The sequence below is a fragment of the Arachis ipaensis genome, chromosome B6 (assembly GCF_059453495.1).
Source record: "Arachis ipaensis isolate K30076 ecotype BB chromosome B6, ASM5945349v1, whole genome shotgun sequence".
Classification (NCBI taxonomy): Eukaryota; Viridiplantae; Streptophyta; class Magnoliopsida; order Fabales; family Fabaceae; genus Arachis; species Arachis ipaensis.
Genome location: NC_142441.1, coordinates 69368415 through 69386639, shown reverse-complemented (window position 1 = coordinate 69386639; position 18225 = coordinate 69368415). Strand labels below are relative to the sequence as shown.

At 32.9% G+C, this 18225-nt stretch overlaps 4 protein-coding genes across 4 annotated transcripts; 1 reads left to right on the top strand and 3 right to left on the bottom strand.

Annotated features, from left to right (window-relative positions):
• Positions 1-564: 564 nt before the first annotated feature.
• On the top strand, positions 565-2786 carry LOC148561211 (uncharacterized). The gene is made up of 3 exons (XM_088491846.1): positions 565-1450; positions 2028-2075; positions 2613-2786. The coding sequence occupies exons 1-3, from the start codon at positions 625-627 to the stop codon at positions 2657-2659; spliced, it is 921 nt and encodes a 306-aa protein (XP_088347972.1). The 5' UTR covers positions 565-624; the 3' UTR covers positions 2660-2786.
• A 462-nt stretch (positions 2787-3248) lies between these two features.
• Positions 3249-6837, bottom strand: LOC148561210 (anthranilate phosphoribosyltransferase, chloroplastic-like). Its single transcript, XM_088489983.1, has 10 exons — positions 6560-6837; positions 6326-6469; positions 6013-6174; positions 5832-5915; positions 5211-5399; positions 4583-4673; positions 4418-4477; positions 4139-4257; positions 3660-3794; positions 3249-3538 (listed from the first exon to the last, which is right to left on the bottom strand). Exons 1-10 carry the CDS (start codon positions 6773-6775, stop codon positions 3509-3511), a joined length of 1230 nt encoding a protein of 409 aa, XP_088346109.1. The 5' UTR covers positions 6776-6837; the 3' UTR covers positions 3249-3508.
• A 2129-nt stretch (positions 6838-8966) lies between these two features.
• On the bottom strand, positions 8967-11896 carry LOC148561209 (glutaredoxin-C1-like). Its single transcript, XM_088489984.1, has 4 exons — positions 11450-11896; positions 10397-10485; positions 9444-9542; positions 8967-9346 (listed from the first exon to the last, which is right to left on the bottom strand). Exons 1-4 carry the CDS (start codon positions 11551-11553, stop codon positions 9261-9263), a joined length of 378 nt encoding a protein of 125 aa, XP_088346110.1. The 5' UTR covers positions 11554-11896; the 3' UTR covers positions 8967-9260.
• A 982-nt stretch (positions 11897-12878) lies between these two features.
• On the bottom strand, positions 12879-18067 carry LOC148561208 (uncharacterized). The gene is made up of 13 exons (XM_088489982.1): positions 17711-18067; positions 17221-17365; positions 16993-17129; positions 16647-16848; positions 16307-16545; positions 16100-16211; positions 15874-16015; positions 15653-15795; positions 15386-15552; positions 14991-15284; positions 14840-14895; positions 14516-14730; positions 12879-14182 (listed from the first exon to the last, which is right to left on the bottom strand). Exons 1-13 carry the CDS (start codon positions 17939-17941, stop codon positions 13008-13010), a joined length of 3258 nt encoding a protein of 1085 aa, XP_088346108.1. The 5' UTR covers positions 17942-18067; the 3' UTR covers positions 12879-13007.
• Between the last annotated feature and the right edge of the window lie 158 nt (positions 18068-18225).

Sequence of the window (18225 nt, the reverse complement as noted above, 5' to 3'; positions counted from 1 at the left end):
ATATATATATATATATATGCATGTCCCAATAAAACAAAACATAAGAATAAATGATTTGAATTTCTTAAAAAATTTTAATTTTTATTTTTTCTTTATTTGTAAATCAGACAAAAAAGAGTCTGATTTTTAAATCAACTTTCACACTCTTTAAATTTAAATTTTATTTCATTAATATATTATAGTTATTTCAAATCATGAAATTGAATTTTAAATAAAAATAAATTCTTTTTTTAAAGGTTTGAATTATTTACTTTAGTCAAACAAACTTGTTAAGTTGACTTGACAAAAATATAAATGTTTTTAGTATGACTTCTATAAACTTCAATGTTAAGATTAAAATTAGTAATAATAATTAAAAAATAAAAAACCAATTGCATAAAAAAATTTCTCAGCAGAAATTCAAAAGCTACAAAAACTAATCATTTCTGTACCCAACAAAAAGTAAAAGAAACCCATAAAAAAAATTGAACAAGATTCCCCAACATTACATGTGAGTAAAGCTAAATTTATTATTTATATCATTCGCATAAACCCTAAACTTGACACTACTCCCATCACTCTCTCCTCACAAATAATCACACTCATTCTTAGACACAATTCTTGTCCTGTTTCAGTTTCACAACCATGCTAACAACATTAACACATCATGTTCTATGTCTCATTTTTATTATTACTACTCTTTTTCCATTAATAAGTTCAACCTACATGAATTCATGCAGATCATTTTGTGGCAACATAACCATAGATTACCCTTTTGCCCTCCGATACGGTTGCGGCCACCCCGGCTTCAAGGACCTCCTCCATTGTATCAACAATGTCCTCATGTTCCACATAAGCTCCGGATCCTATAGGGTCCTAGACATAGACTATGCATACCAAGCACTAACACTTCAAGAGCCTAACATGTCGACGTGCGATACCCTAGTGCTCGGCGGCCAGGGCAACGGCTTCACGGTCGAGCCGTGGCGTGCACCGTACATGAATCCGGCACCGGAGAACGTGTTTATGCTCATAGGTTGCTCGGCTATGTCACCATTGTTCCAAGGTTTTCCCGGGAAGCACTTGCCATGCAAAAATGTTTCAGGAATGGGCTGTGAGGAGTACTATGGGTGCCGGGCCTGGGATGGGCTGGGCCACAATAGATTGGGCTCAGGGTATTTTGGGTCAGGCCCACCAGCATGTTGTGCTGTACCATATGAGGCTATTAAGTCCATTAACCTTACAAAGCTTGAGTGTGAAGGGTATAGTAGTGCTTATAGTTTGGCACCAATAAGGCTTAATGGGCCTAGTAATTGGGCCTATGGGATCCGTGTGAAGTTTTGGGTGAAAGAAAGTGAAGAGTTCTGTGGCGCGTGTGAGGCAACCGGTGGCGCGTGTGGGTATGGCCTTGATGGAATTAAGCAAATTTGCATGTGTGGGAACTCCAATTCAACCTCCAATTGTGATTCAGGTTTGTTAGTTTAATTAAGGTGAAGACTCACATGCAGTTGTCTTTATGTGAAGTTGATAGTTAAGAATCGTTAAATAATAATTTAATCAAACATGTCAAATTATTTAACGATTCTAAATCAACAATTTCACATAAACAAAACTGCATGTGAGTTTTTGCCTTTAATTAATCCTTCCATTTTAAATTCCCATTTTGTTTTATTAATCAATGTCTTCAAACGATATACTAAAATATGATAATGGAACCACTTAGATAAAGATGTTAAAAATGTCTTTTTTTAAAAATGTTTTTTAAAAATTAAAATTTAACACATAATCAATTAAATTATATTATTTTTTATTAAAAAATAGATTGGACAAATCAGTTTAACAAAAAAATAATACAATTTAAGTGATTATATGTATTAAATTTTAATTATTAAAAAATATCTTTAAAAAAAGACATTTTATGCATCTTTATTTTTATGGAGCATCTCCATATGATAATGGTAGATATTACCACGAATAAATGGAGTGATTAGCAATTTGCACTTTGTTTTGTTGTAAATTAACAAGTGACGGTTTATGAAAATTTGCAGTTAGTTTGTCTTCTAAAACAAGGCCCATGATGGTAGAAATAATAGCAGGTACTTATTGTCATTTTTAGTTTGACTCATATTAGATTTTTTTTTTTAATTATAGAATCTCCGATATTATATCATAAAATTGCTTATCCTATAAATTTAAATTCGAAAAAAAAATTATATAAATAATTATATTTTTAAGGTAAATATTTCTATAAAAATGTCATCACATAAAAATGACATTGTAAATAGTTAGATGGTTTAGCATGTTTGATTGAGTCATTTAATATAGTTTGCAATATCATCATATAAAAATGTCTTCACGTAAATTTTCACCTATTTCTAATACTTACAAGTTACAACTAAATTTAGTTGCTTCATTGATCGAGTTGAGTTAGGACTAAGCAACAATCATCTCTTAAAAAATAACAATTAATGATGAAGGAAAAGTGGAAAACATTTTTTTGTACGACAAATCTACATAGGAACATTGCTATTTCTAGCATTCACCTATGGGACCTTAATAATTTAATGAAATTTTGTATGAACAACCTCACTACTCCAATTTAATGAGTTTGCTATGTGTAACTCCTATTGCAGGGTTATTGACCTACATGCTGGCACGGACCACGACTAATAAATACTAAGATTATATCATTTATATATTGCATGTGAGAATGTGATGTTTGATGTTTAATTTGTACCACATATTATATTCCACGTTGTAAGTAAATGTCATTTTTGCCAAAGAAAGTACATATATACCAACACGAGAAACATGTGGGATTTAATTTTCATTCACAATCATTCATTTTGCATAGTACTTCAATACCTTGTTCAGATGTTCTAACTTATAATATTTTATTGACCATGCAAACCACACTCATATATTATATTGGAAACATTTCAAGTGCACCGGAGAGTACCGGTGCACCAGTTGTTTTAACCGTTGATTTCAATTAATATATATTATATATATTTTTTATAATTCAAATCAACGGTTAAAACAATTGGAACACCAATACTCTCGGTGCACTTGAAAATGTTTCCTATTATATTTACCATATGTACTAAAACAAAAATAATTTATATTTGTGGAGGATATCAATTATGATCCTCTAATTTAAGGCCTTGTCAAATTTATTCAAATATCTCATATTAATACAAAAAATGAGTTAACTTAGAATTATCTATTATTTGTAGAAACTAGAGAGCAATGTAATATGGCTTTTTCACTTGATCTTATTCTTGAAAATCTGACATAATTTGTATAAAAACAGCAGAACATTTGTTTTTCCAGTGCTGCCTCCTTTTGTTCTTGTAAAAATAAAACAATAAAAAGATAAAATGGAAAACTTCAAATCCCCCTATACATTCCTAAAACCCTTTTTCTTTTTTGGCAATAGTACTGAAGGATACATAATTTTACATCCGAGATTACATTAAATTATTAATGTACATCAAAGCCAGTCCATGCATCAAAATGATTCGAGCTTTTATTCAGTGACAGCATCCTCTTTTATTTTCTGCAATAGTTGAACACAGGAAGCAAAAGAAGATCAACCAAATGTGTGTGTGTGTGTGTGAGAGAGATACTCAAAACTCAAAAAGTAGTATATACAAGATCCAATTTTAAGTCTAACTCACATTTGAGATGTCCTTCCACAAATCAAGAGTCTTTAGAGCCTTTCCTGATTGTTGTGAGTCGCGCGCTACAGACACCCCTTCTGCTAGGTTCCTTACGCGGCCGCTGACTAGCAGAGCGGCTGCTGCATTGAGAATCTATAGCCATTTTTTTAATTACAAAGTTCAAAATATCTTGTAAGAGACAAGTGCAATCATAGTTCATAGAATTCGACACAAATTTCAAAATATTAGGCATGGTAGCAATATGAATTCTAGTCCAACAAAAAATGTTCTGTGCTTGAGTGTTTACAATTCAGAGGAAGGGGAATATAATGAAATAATCTGGCTCAAAATTGAAGGTCAATGGGTCAAAATTAAGATGGATGATGGGAACAAACACCATATGAACTTGATTTCATAAATTCCTGTATCAAGGCCAGGGGCCAGCACTTTCCTATCACTAGAATAGAGGTATTATCTGAAAAACAAAAGGTACTCACAATAGCATCAGCAATAGGCCCTGGCTCTCCGCCTAAAACGCGCCTCAGAACCTCTGCATTGTATTCGGGGCCACCACCTTTTAAGCCTTCAAGAGTGCACCGAGGAATGCCAAACTCCACTGGCCCCACAAAAAAAAAATATAGCTGATGTAACGAGTGCATTGAGGTAAACATATGCAAAAGATCCTTTATACAACTCAATTAGTAGCACATGAGCTATATCAATTTACTTCATTCCAGAAACAAATCTGGAAAACAATAGAAGTATCATAATCTTACAGGGATCAAATGAGAACTTATCAATTCTCTCTGGTGTAACATCAAGAACTATACCAGGGCCTGCATGAAATTCATACAAGATGAAAGTACTGCTCAATTCAGATTCAAATAAATAAATCTTCTGATGAAAAAAACTCCTGATTCAAAGCATGCAGGAGATCTTACCAAGAGGACTCATCTCATCCAAACCTTCAGAGTGAACCACTAAAGCTCTTTTCATGCCAAATCTATGAAGTGCTTTAGCCATTTTGTAGACCTATTTAATAAAAATGAAGTTGTAGACCTATTTAATAAAAATGAGGATGACTCTAAGCAATTAAAGAAGTGTAATTTGAACAGAAGAAAAACAATATGGATGCATTATACAAATAATTGAGTACAGAGAACCAACTCATACATATGCAATAACATGTAATTCGATTCAATTCATTTGAAGGATACTAATACAGAGATTGTTTAAAAAACGTATCAAAGCCTCAAAGGTTAGAGCTCCGCTGCCACACACTTTTATGGTATTAAAAAGACAAAATGACCTAAATGGGCTAATACTACAGGACGGGGTTGTAATTATTTACAAAGTTCCAATGTAGACCATAAAGAACCAAGTTGCTTTCACAACTATCAATGATTCATATGCTAATATTATGAGCAAACAGAATCTTTCTTGATTATGCATTCTCCCCTTACTATAAATTTATCTGTTGGAGAACTTGCAAAGATTACACTGCAGATGGAATAGAAAGTCATTTTTTCAGTGAAATAACACCAATGAATTCTACGCAAATAAACTTACCAAATCTTCTGTGTATACCCCAACAACTGCAAAAGGTGCTTGCGCTGGATTTAACAGGGGCCCCAATATGTTGAATACAGTTTTTACCTTCAGCTTTTTTCTAATAGGCCTGACAATCTGCATTGCTGGGTGATATTTTGGAGACATCATAAACCCAATTCCTGCTTCATTCACACATTTTCTTATCCCCTAATTTGCAAGGATAGGAAAATGAATCACTGAATGCATTCATCAATAATAATTTCTATAAGATAAATCCTATTATTTAAACAAAAATACACAGATAGAGCCTAGAAGACTAGAATAGTCACTTTCTTATGAAGATGTCAAGACTCGCGATATACATCAATGCATTCCAATAGTTTTACATTATGGCTTAGCTTAAGTAGCTTCCTTTTCCTATGAACGCGAAATAAGCAGCAAATTTTTCACTATTATGTTCTACAGTTAACCAGTGATATACTGCAATCTTTTAGAAAAACCATATTTCATTAATTATGCAAAGTTAACAAAGTAAGTATGCCTTCAGATAACAAACAAGGCTAATATGAACCATAAGTAACAGTATAACACATTCACAACTCAAGAAAACTAACTGAGATGTTCGTTTTTTTCACTAACCTCAGGACCTAGGTCAATGACAACCCCCAATGCTTCCAATACATCAGCACTTCCACATTCAGAAGAGCTCGATCGGCTTCCTTGCTGCAACAAGTCACACAATATCCAAAACAAGCATCAATACAGAAACAATTTCAATTCAAATATTCAATCACATCAACATATATTCACCCTAAAACACCTTTGCAACTTTGGCACCGCAGGCTGCAGCAAGTATCGAAGCCGCAGTCGAAATGTTAACAGTGTTGGCACCATCCCCTCCAGTTCCAACAATATCAACCACATCAAGCAAACCTTCCACCTTGGTAGCATGATTGATCATAGCCCTTGCTAACCCCACAATCTATCCACAAAATAATCGAAACAATGATCAAACAAAAGGAAACAACTCAGCATTTGCTCAAAAGCTCATAATTCCAATGTCAATGAACAAATTAAAAGCAGATCCCTTTATATGCAGAATCTGAAAACAAGAGCAACAAAAAAGAAGTTACTTCTTCAAAAGTCTCGCCTTTAGCTCTCAAGAGAACAAGAACAGCGCTAATCAAAGCCTCATCAGCTTCATTCAAGAGGAAGTGAAGAGAAGCTTCAGCTTCAGTTTCCGATAAATCAACTCCATTAATCAACGATTCAATTAGCTGCGCAAAACACACAAGAATTAGAATCAACTTAGAAATGAAGGAATTGAATCAATTAGGAAGTAAGTAGAATGAAAAATGGTTGATAACCTGGGTAATGGAGGAAATGGAGGAAGGTGAACGTGCATTGTTGTTAGAAACGGCGACGTATGCATTTGAAGAAGAAGCGGTGCAGGCGATGGAAAAGGTGGTTGCTTTCGGGTTGTTAAGGGAAAACGAGGTTGGAAGGCGGTGATGAATTGAAGGTGTGGTGAGGGAAGAAGAAGAGAGAGCATGCGGCTGCGTGAGTGTGAGTGTGTGCGCCATTGATGTGTGTGCTTCTTGGGTCAAACTTTGTTTAAAGAATGAAGAATGGGTTTTGAGACTTTTTAGATTGAAATCCAAAGTCTTAGAGTGTGTTAGAAAATGAGATCCAATCTAAATTAACCAACTTGGATTTGTTCGAGTGGTTAGCTCACTTGTCCGCTTAAATAAGTGTTGGGGTTCGAATCCTGCCTTGTGTATACAGCAATTCATTAGCCAGCGACAAACCCTTAAATAGAGCTCTGATCTGTGACGGATTAATTTTTATCCTGTCAGACTGGGAGAAGACAACCCAAAAAAAAATCCAATCTTAATTCAAATTGGTATAGTTTTGGGTTTTTACTTCTTTTGTTTTTTTTTTTCCATTTTGATTTGAATAATTGAATTGTTTTTAAACATTTTTTGTTTTTTTTTTTTCAAAGTGTCCTCAAACAAGACTGAGAAAAGATTAATCTGTCGCGAATTTGAGTTCTATTCAAGAGTTTGTTATTAGCTAATAGATCACTGTATGCAAGCGAGATTTGAATATCTTATACTTACTTAACTGGAGAATGAGTTGGCCACTCGACCATCCCAAATTGGTTAAATATTTTTTATGTTTAAAACATTTCTTTCAATGTCTTAAAAATTCGATGTATTTAGACATATAAATTTAATAATTTATACATAAACATGCTATATTAAATAAGAGTGTTGTATTTTTATTAATTAAATATTTTAGTATTTTCATTTGTTATATTTTATATTAATAATTTAAATTTAAAAGGATAATTTGCTAATTAAGTTAACTATTCTTTTAGTAAAATTATAAAAAAAATTCAAAACTTGTTAATTTATTTGTTGCTTCTAATAGTTGGTCAATTTTTGAGAAAATATGTGCTTACTACTTTCTTTGAAATGTATTAAGATTTATCCAATACATAACTTTCTTTCCTTCTAATTAAATTAGTGATCATTCTTTACTTCCTTTGGCATATTAGAATATCAATGTATTTAAACATATCTTTTTTATTATATTACATTACAAATTAATGTATTTTGGACAAATTATCCTATTTCCTTCCAAATTAACAAATTAATTATATTTTTTCCTTTTGAGTATATTAGAAAAAGAAATGTTAAGAGATTAACATTTTTATCAATATTAGTTGATATTTGACTAACACTTTATTTTTATACTATTAGAATTTAAAATGTTGACTAAATATTGATAAAAAAAATTCTGTTGATAATATAGCATTAAAAATCCTATGCATTTTGGCATGTATATTGTTAACTTTTCTGGATATAGAAAAGAATCCTATGTATTTAAACATATATATCTTTACTTTTATATTTAAAAATCAATGCATTTAAATATATATTTAAATCTATGTTATACATCTTCATAGCTGTGATTGGATCAAATAAATTTTGAAAATCAAAACCAATTCGATAGAAATGGAAATAAATCTCATTCAAATTACAACAATTCTGATTAAAACACTGCTACTAGTTACCCACCTTCTAATTTAATTTTATTATGGAGAAGGTAATGGTGTAGGACAGCAATATGGAGAAGTAGCATGTTTTACAGGCGTGTGGTATCAGGGAACTACAAATCGGACGATGCGAGTGCTCCCAGAGAAATCAGACGGTTTGATTTTCGTTTCATTAAAAAAAAAAAACTTTTCATACAACACGGACGGTCCGATTTGTTTCTTCCAAAATTCAAAATTTCTCCCTTGCAAATCGGACCATCCAATTTGACCATGATATTTTCTTTCCAAAACAACTCTCCCCCTTGCAAATCGGACCATCCAATTTGACCATAATATTTTCTTTCCAAAACAACTCACATGGTCCGACTTGTTTATATCACAAGTCAAAAAAGGCTACTCCCACATTTTAGTCTAGTACCACTATACCCCCATAACACAGCACATCACATACATGCCTCCAATAACAAAAAAAAAAAAAAAATGAGCCCTAGTTACCCCATCCTTTACCTAGTCATTGCAAAATATAATAAGCTATAGCCATTCCCATTATTGAAAGATTACAAATTTTGAAAATTTTATGTTACATAAAAAATAATAAAAATTTGAATATAAGAACTCTTGTATATTACCACAATTAAATATGCATTAATCCATCTACAACAATGCAAAACATATCCCATGTACACAAAAAAATCAATAATTAAATTAATTACTCATATAAAATACATATTAAAATATAAAATATATAATAAAAATATATAAAACAATATTAGTGACCGATTTTTAGGTACCCATCAAACTTTTATCTATCATTCTGCATTCACTCATATGACTAGACAAGTTCTGAAACCACCATCCCATATTTAATGCTAAGATTGCATTACAAACCTCTTGGTTGCACACTTGCACTTTATGTTCATACAAAGACAAAAACACTTTCTCTCCTTCCTTATTCTATTCCATACTATGCAACAAAACATTGTGTACTATTTGTGTGAGTATTGAATTCAGAGCTGAGCAGAGTTATTGGCTATGGCTCCAGCATCATTGAGGAGGGGAACAAGTTGGTTTGCTCGGTGTTTCTCCAAAACAGCTGCAAAGAACAGGAGTCATAAATGTTTTTTGACAAATATAAGGTAAATTTGAACAGTGATTTGGTTGAGCAAAAACAGAAGGAAAAAAGGACATACAATCACAACCACCAATGTGTTTCCCTCCAATGAACACATTAGGCACAGTATTCTGTCCTGTCCACTCAGCTAGAGCTGCTTGAATGTGACCACCATCTCCTTCAAATAGGTAAACAAAATTCTCTCAGCAAAATTATAATAACCCTTTGGACAGAATTGGATACATTAGGCTGCGTTTGTTTATTGTCTTTTAAATACATGGACACAAACACAAATACACAAAGAGACATATACACAAAGATACACAAATTTTTTATTGTGTTTGGTAATACTAAACAAGACACACAATATAAACTAAATATCAATTTTACCCTTGTATCATCATCAATGGAATAAGGACAAGAATAAATTACTAAGGATAAAAGAGTAAATATTTGTGTCTCATCAATATGTCTCCGTGTCTTATCTTTTTTGAAGGACACAAAATACATGTATTTTATGTATGTTTGTGTGTCACCGTATCCTTCAAAAATCCGTGTCTCAGCAAACAAACGATGGACGTGTACCACCGTGTCTATGTATTAGTGTCTGTGTCTCATCAAACAAACGCAGCATTAGAGAACAATATTCAAGACACTGATATTGAGTTCCATTTTCATTTTTCAATATTTTTTATTTTTAATGTTTTCAAAACTGAAAAGTGAAAGCAACAAAATATGTTCTTACTATTTTGAATTTTAAATATATTATGTATATCCGCTACCAAATCAACTATCATATATTTGTGTATAAATACACGTATTATTTCACAAACTTTGGTTATTTTTTTTGTACACATTGTATTATTGTTTTAATTTTTTCCTTCACAAAATTATAAAAAGCTGAAATCAATCATGCCTAAAAAATTGCTTAAATTTTCTGTTTCCATTATTGAAACATGGAAATGAAAATTAGATAATGCCACAATGATAAGGCAAATATCACAATTAAGAGAAGAAGCAAATCAAAGCTACCTTCCTCATCCAATTCAATGACTTTGAAAGATGCTGATAGCTGTGTGAGAAGATCTTTGACCCTCTTGCAGTATCCACAATAAGTCTTACTGCCATTACACAAATTAACAATGGAACCTTGTTCATATACACATAATTGCCTTGCCAATCAATAATGCCAACTATATAATGCTACAACTCATATTCTAATGAATTTTAAAAGATACTACTTCATGAACATCAAAATAGTAACCAAATCAATCACCACGTATTTGTAACATTTTTCTAGTTGTAAAAACTCAAATGCAGTTTAACTTCAGCTAATGTTGATATCAAAAAGAATACGGATGCTTTTTTTACCACCAAGTAGAGATGAATACTATATGGTAGCTACAGGAAATTCTTTAGCACTGAATCGAAGTATTCGGGAGGAACAGATTGTCCCAGCGCGATATCGTCAAAAATTTCTGACTATTGCATGGGAAGAGGTTCATCTCCGAAGTATTTTCCCCTTTTAATATTTTTCTATTGGAGCTTCGCTCATTCCTTTTATCGAGCATAATGATGCGAATCGAGCATTAATGAGTTCAAATATGCAACGTCAAGCAGTTCCACTTTTTCGGTCCGAAAAGTGCATTGTAGGAACGGGATTGGAACGAAAAGTGCTAAATGACAATTTAATCAAACTTGTCAAATTATTTAACGACTTTCAACTATCAATTTCATGTAAACCCTAAAATTAACTATACCTAAGTTTTCACCTTTCATGTAAACCCTAAACCCTAAAATTAACTATAGCTGAGTTTTCACCTTTTCTGGTATATTTTCCATAATCCGCTATTAAAAAAATTAATTTTTTAAAGTAGCATAATTAAATTTTGTGTTCATGTATCAACCAAAACAAGTATCATGGTATTTCAATTTTAGTTTTAAAGCTCTACTCTACAGTCTACACTATTCATGATTACAAGTCACAACCTGCATAACAATCAAGGTTTGAAAAGTGTGATCATATGATTGGGTCGTTGACTCGATTAAAAAAAGTCAAAATCCAAAATTGAGAACGAGAGATACCTGAAAACAACAACAGGAGCTGAAGATGCAATCTGCTTAGCCTTATTCAACGCCATTTCAAGTTCCTCTTTGCTTATTTTCTGTGAACTCAAGAAAGACCCCATTTTTTTACCCTTTTATCACAGAACAGAGGACAAAACCACAGGTGGAAAAGGTTGCAGCTTTCGGGAAAGGAAAGGGACACGTGTTACAAGCTCCCAAGAAGGGAATTAATGGTGGCAATGTCTGAGAAGCGCACGTGTTGGGGATTCTGCAGTTGATTGCCACCCCAACAATTGAAGGGTTGGTGCGATTTTCGGAAGAAATAAAAGGAAAATTGAAGTTAGAATTGAATGGAATTGGAGTAGCAGAAGAAATTAGGGTTTGATTTTGATTTTGCGTTTAGTAATGATCGGTGAGGGTTGTCGTCTTTGTCTTTTGGCTCTTTGATGAAACGACAATGTCGTCTATTTAAGGAAAAGGGATAAAGCTTAAAAGTCAAACATCAAATTTGGAAATTACTTTTTTTGAAAGGTCGATTTTATTTTATGAGAAAAGAACAAATAGATCCTTAACCTTTTGTCCTGCGGATATTTTTGTCTTGCGGACATTTTTGTCCCGTGGATGTTTTTGTCCCTAACCATTGAAAAATACTTTTAAGTTCCTGACCTTCACAAAACTTGGACGGATCAGACCCTGACGGAGGCATTTGGACGGAGGGACTGATCCGTCCAAGTTTTGTGAACGTCAGAGACTTAAAAGTATTTTTCAATGGTTAAGGACAAAAATGTCCGTAAGACAAAAGATTAGGGACCTATTTGTCATTTTCTCATATTTTATTTTTATTGAAAAAATAGTTCTATTGAGTCTTTAAAATTTAAATAAATTTGTTATGATACTGTTTTATATGAAGTATTGATATTTTTAAAATAATAAATTGTTTAAGCTTTTTTTTAAGTTTTCTAAATTTTAAAAATTATTAAAAGATACTCTATCACTCTAATTAATTATGTATTATCTCATATTTTACTAAATTTATTTTATCTCAAAAAAAATCATTTTATTCTACTATTTCTAGATATGCATTTTTTTTCCATTGCACAAATAAAGTTAATATATCAAATGAACCCATAAAAATATGTTTGATATACCACCATTTTAGAGACATAAAGAAAGAAATAAAAGGGAGAGAAAGTAAGTGATAAGATAAATAAAAAGATATGTTGGAAACTACTATAATTTAGAGATACTCTATAGTTATAAAAAGGTGAAAACTCAGGTACAGTCGACTTTACGTGAAGTTGATAGCTGAGAACCATTAGATGAAAATTTAGTCAAATCAGTCAAATCATTTAATAGCTTTTAGTTATCAACTTCACGTGAAGTCGACTGCACCTGAGTTTTCACCTTATAAAAATTCAGAATTTAATAATAAGTATAATTAAATAACATTTTTTAAATAAAAAATATAATAGATTTTACTATTTTTGTATCTTGTATGTTTGTATGACCTAAACTTTGTTACACATAAATAAGACTTGTCTTTAAATTAGACACAAATTTTTGTCTCAAGTTGAATTCACTTGGATGCAAAAATGGCTTCCAAATCTTGGTACAATGAACTAGGTTTTGACTTGAAATCAGATGAACTACCACTCTTTTTGGTTCCCCAAAAACCACTCCACCTACTAGTACCACTAGTGGAAGGATCATTCATTGCTCCACTTCTTTCTCTACCAAAACTAGATTTTGCAAATTCCCTCAACTGTTTAAGCCATGGTCTATCAGGTGTACCTGAACTCATGCTATCAGAGCTTCTATATCTGTCTCCCTCTCCGAAAACGTTGCCGCCGGTTCCTCGATTTTCGTGTCCATTTTGTGGCAACTCCTTCTCCAAAATCTTGATGCCCTTTTGAGGCATGAAGTACAAAAGAAAACCAATTGAAGCAATCTTCAATCCTTTGAAGAATGACTTTTCTTGAGGGTCAAGAAACCTTGTTTGTCTATATAATGCACACCATTCATTTGCAAGTTGAGCACAATACTCCACTAGGAACAACATAATCATGAAGATCCCAAGCTTTTTCTCAATTCCCAATGAGATATCCATCTTCAAGAGCACAAAGCAAGTAACAAAGAATGCAAACTCACATGAGAGTGAGATTATCTCAACTAGCTGAACCTTTTTCTTTATGAATGGCTTCTTTAGCAGCATAAAGAATAGCTGAAATGATGTCATTGAAAGAATAACAATAATTGGTGTCTTGGAACTTCCATTTAGCACAAATGCACCTGCCATTATTCCAAGGGTGACCCTCCTTATGGTTTCAAGAAACACATAGTAAATCCTGAGAATCCCAAAGAGCTTTTGGATGAAAGGCGCCTCGGCGTCTTCTGTTTCGTCGTCCGAGGCAATGATCCGGTCGCCTAGGCTTGGAAAGCGTCCGCCGGTTATTTGGGAAAGCATGTACTTTGGAGGGCCTCTTAGGTCCTCAAAGAGTGGTCCAAAGATGATTAGATTAAGAGATTTTGGTTGGTCCTTCCAACTCCATTGGCCTCTTTTACCTGGACCAAGAGTTACCCTAATAAGCTCTTGATACCAATGAAATTCCTCACCTTCTTGATGAACTTCCTTGTATTGAAGTAGTTTCCCAAATGTGATACCAATTGAGAGGAATAGGAACAAAAATAGAAGCACAATAGACACACAAACCAATAGTAGAATGCCAACTGCCATAGCTGAAGGACCTCCCCCTATAAAATCCACACATTCAAATGACAAAAATTACACCTGGTCATGACAGTTAGAATCTCGATTTAACTTCTTAAAGATATTACAACTTTAAATAAATCAACCGATTTTACAAAACTTTTACTAAGTCAAATGATTTTACCATTTAAATCTTGTTATAATTCTGTTATTTAGTTTACTTTTTCGATTTCACATGAAATCTCGATTTTCTCTACCTTGTTAACTGATACCTCTCTTGTTTTTTGTTCAAACTTCAAACTATGCAATTTGCTAAACAATACCCTAAGAACACAAGTTAAGGTTTCTAAATGACAAATAAATAACATTAAGATTACCACTAATAAGATCAGAAGAGGCCTTGCAAATAGCAGGTAGTGCAAGAACTACAAGGAATATCTCAAATCTTGGAAATATAAGTGCTCCATATGCCCTTGGCTTATCAGAGTTTCTCTTCCCATATTTCAGGATCATGAGGAGAAGAGCATGCAGAACCAGCAAACCACCACAGATCACAGCTAACCAAAACATGCTTCTATAAAAATCTATCCATCTATAAACAAAATAAAAGGGAAAGGAAAAAAAGAAAAACCAATTTGAAAGTTGATTATTGCATATATATGTAACATAATGTATAGACTATTAACATCCATAAAACTCACCCACTGTAATCCTCTGAATCCAAAATATATTCGGCTTCCGGCCTCACGTTTTCGCTCTACAGGTATGCATTTTCGTCTTTCATTAAAGGATACTAACCAATTTTCATTAATAAATTTCAGTAGCTTGATGAATAAGTTAACTTGGTCTTACCTCAAAAAATTGCTGGTACTCTAAAGAAGTAAGTGGTGATCCATACACTGATGAAGCTGCAATGCTCAAATTAAAGCTTTGGTGAATTGGTTTTGAAGCTTTGGTGAATGATGAATCAGAGCTTCCATAAGGACCAGAGGCTATAGTGAATAGGTTCAGTTGTCCAGGTTCCCATGGCACTGTAAAATAAGGTACAGTCCATCGGATATGCCTCGCGAATTCATAGAACTCGACCGGTAACTTGGCTGTTAACCATCTTGATAGTGCAAAGACTTGAATATGACACAAAATTCTCTGCATGATTTACAAAATTTGAGAATATATTGAAAGATATTGAAGTTAACTAAACAATTTCTAATAGTAAGTAAGGTTTTCAAGTTAGTTAAGTATCCTACAAAGAGATTCCTCGCCGGATCAACGATCAAGAAAGATGACTTGGTAAATGTACCAACAGATTGAAGGCTTGCTGTTGAGATAGTAAGCAGCCCTGCCACAAGTGCAGTCGCGATGAAAGAAGCAGTTGTAAATGCAGAAACCACTGATGAAATCACAGGCATAGTGTCTGCATCATTCATGAGTTGTATCAATGTCTAACAAAAATTATAGATAGCATCAATTTTTAAAAGAAAAGATTAGTAGTAATCATTAATCAATCATCTTACAGTGCCTAATTTGTAGAACATTGGAAGGTAGATTTTGATTTCCTGCTACATCACGAGTCGCATTCTCAGGAACACTGACATATACTAAATCATTATCTGCTTGTAACTCAACAATGTATGTGCTCCTTCTAAATTCATGGAAGCTAGAGAGACATGAAAAAAAGTTTGATTAATTAGGATCCATCATCAACTTTGCAATATAGAGAACAGAAAATGCATACCTTTTTACAAGGCCTCCAGAAACTGATATACAAGAAGTGTTGAAACCAAACACAGGCTTTGCAAATTCAACTAATATTTGGAGATTATGTTCTTTGGTCCTCATGCTATATGTACTCAACATCACAGCAGGCCTCTTAGAATCTGAATTCAATCACATGAAAGAAATATTAGCACTTGAATCTAGATTTCTAGATAGTGTTTTTTTTCTTGGTGGATAATATCTACCATAAAGGAAAGTAACTGGTGAAGTTGGAGAAAATTGAGTCATTTCTCTGCTTATTATAGACTCCGAATTGAAATCGACCGAGATAATTGCAGTATGGGAGATATTACCAACCTGAAATCATAGTATGTCAAAGAAAAAAAAACAGAATATAATGTATAATTATGAAGAGATGAAACTAGATTAAGCAAAAGCTATATTCGACCAACCGAGTATCCGAATCTTCTGTTTCCAAGACTCTCTTCATTGATTGGAAGAAGTGAACCCTGACTAATGCTGAGAGATTTCATGATTTCTGAAGATGAATTAAGAACTGGTGCTGAGAAGTACAAATATACTTTTAGTTTGTCATTGTCATTAGTTGCTTGAACTGTTCTTGTTTCACTGTTAAGTTGAAGTAGCTTCTCTGGTATATGAGTCCTGAGGTTCACATAAACCTTTCTTCTATCTGTAGATCATGTTAAAAAATTTGCAGGATTCACTATAGTTCTTGTCATTTCAAAATTAGAATTTTTGTTTAATAAACTATATATATATATAAATACTCACCAAAATGTACAAAGACACTTGAATTTTGCTTTCTTATAAAGCTGTTACCAGCCATGTCTTTGCAGAAATCTCTGTCCATTACAAGGATTGCGCGGCCGAATTGCGCAGTCGAGTTCAAACTAACAAGAAGAGAGTACATGAGGTTTGGTTTCAAAGTTGTAAGGGAAGATGGTATAACCTGGCCAGCACCATAGACAAGAAGCTGCAAAACAATTATAACAGAACTTTGTTAAAGATTCATTATTCAACATAGAATCTATGTCACTTATTCATTATTTTTTGTTCCTGTTTTGGTTAGAACAATTGGAATTAGTTAACCATGAAATGAAATCACCAACTAACTTACATTGCAAGCATTCACAGACTTGCATCCAAAACCTCCTCCACCCATACAAGGTTCACTGAAAGATATATTCACTGTTACATTTAAAGAACTTGTGAAATTTGTTGAAGTTGTAATATATGCAGTTGGAGGAACTGTATCTGAAAAAAGAAAATAAAAAATTAAATTAGTGATAAGTAAAATTAAATTCAGAACAAATTAAAAGCATAAAGATAGAGAATGGTTCTTCACCAATAGCCCAATTATAAGTAGCACATCCAAGTCCTTGATTCCCATTATTATTGTTGCACACTTCAAATGTATGATTTCCATCCTTCAAGCTTGAGTATGTAACTCTTTCTCCATTTTTACAATCTGATGCAATCCCATCATCCACCTGCATACATGGTATATATATATATATATAATCATCAAATTTGCATTATCCCATGCTAGATCTCACTCTACTTTTAGCTACAGAAGTACCTTTATACGATTTGATTCAATTTGATTCTAGTACCATAGGTGGAAACTCAGGTGCAGTCAACTTCACGTGAAGTCGATAACTAAGAGCCGTTAAATAATTTGACTAATTTGACTAAATATTCATCTAACAGTTTTCAGCTATCAACTTCACGTAAAGTCGACTGTACATGATTTTCACCAAAATGAAATTCTACTATTTTTTCTATAATGCAAACACTAACAAATGAGTTACTACTACAAAAAGAAAGAGACAAACCTTGCAACTGAGGCTGCAGTTTGATGAACATGTTCCACCATTACCAGAATCAACAACTTCAAATGAAAATGCTGCTGAGCTCAAATGAGAGAATGCATGAGGTGCCTTCAAGAACTTCAAAGAGAAATGATCTGAACCACCACCACCATCACATTTGGTTATTGAACACAGTAGTGATGAACAAACCAAACATAGTACCATACACAAGTTCAACACTTTATGCAAACCCATCTCAGAGAACACTCAAACTAACACAAAGTAGGAATTCTTCAAATTAATGGAGTGAAAAAGTGAACATTATGGTGAATTTGTGAAGTGAAAAAGTGTTGAAGGGTGTTTCTATTTCAAGGATAAGTGAACATTATGTATATATATATATATATATATCTTTGTTTATTAGTGACCATTGATTAATGAATAATGCATTATAAGGATAAGTAGTGAATGAACAATGTGACACAATTGTTTTACACTTCGTGACCTTTGAGGTTGTAATTAATATAACAGAACCACGT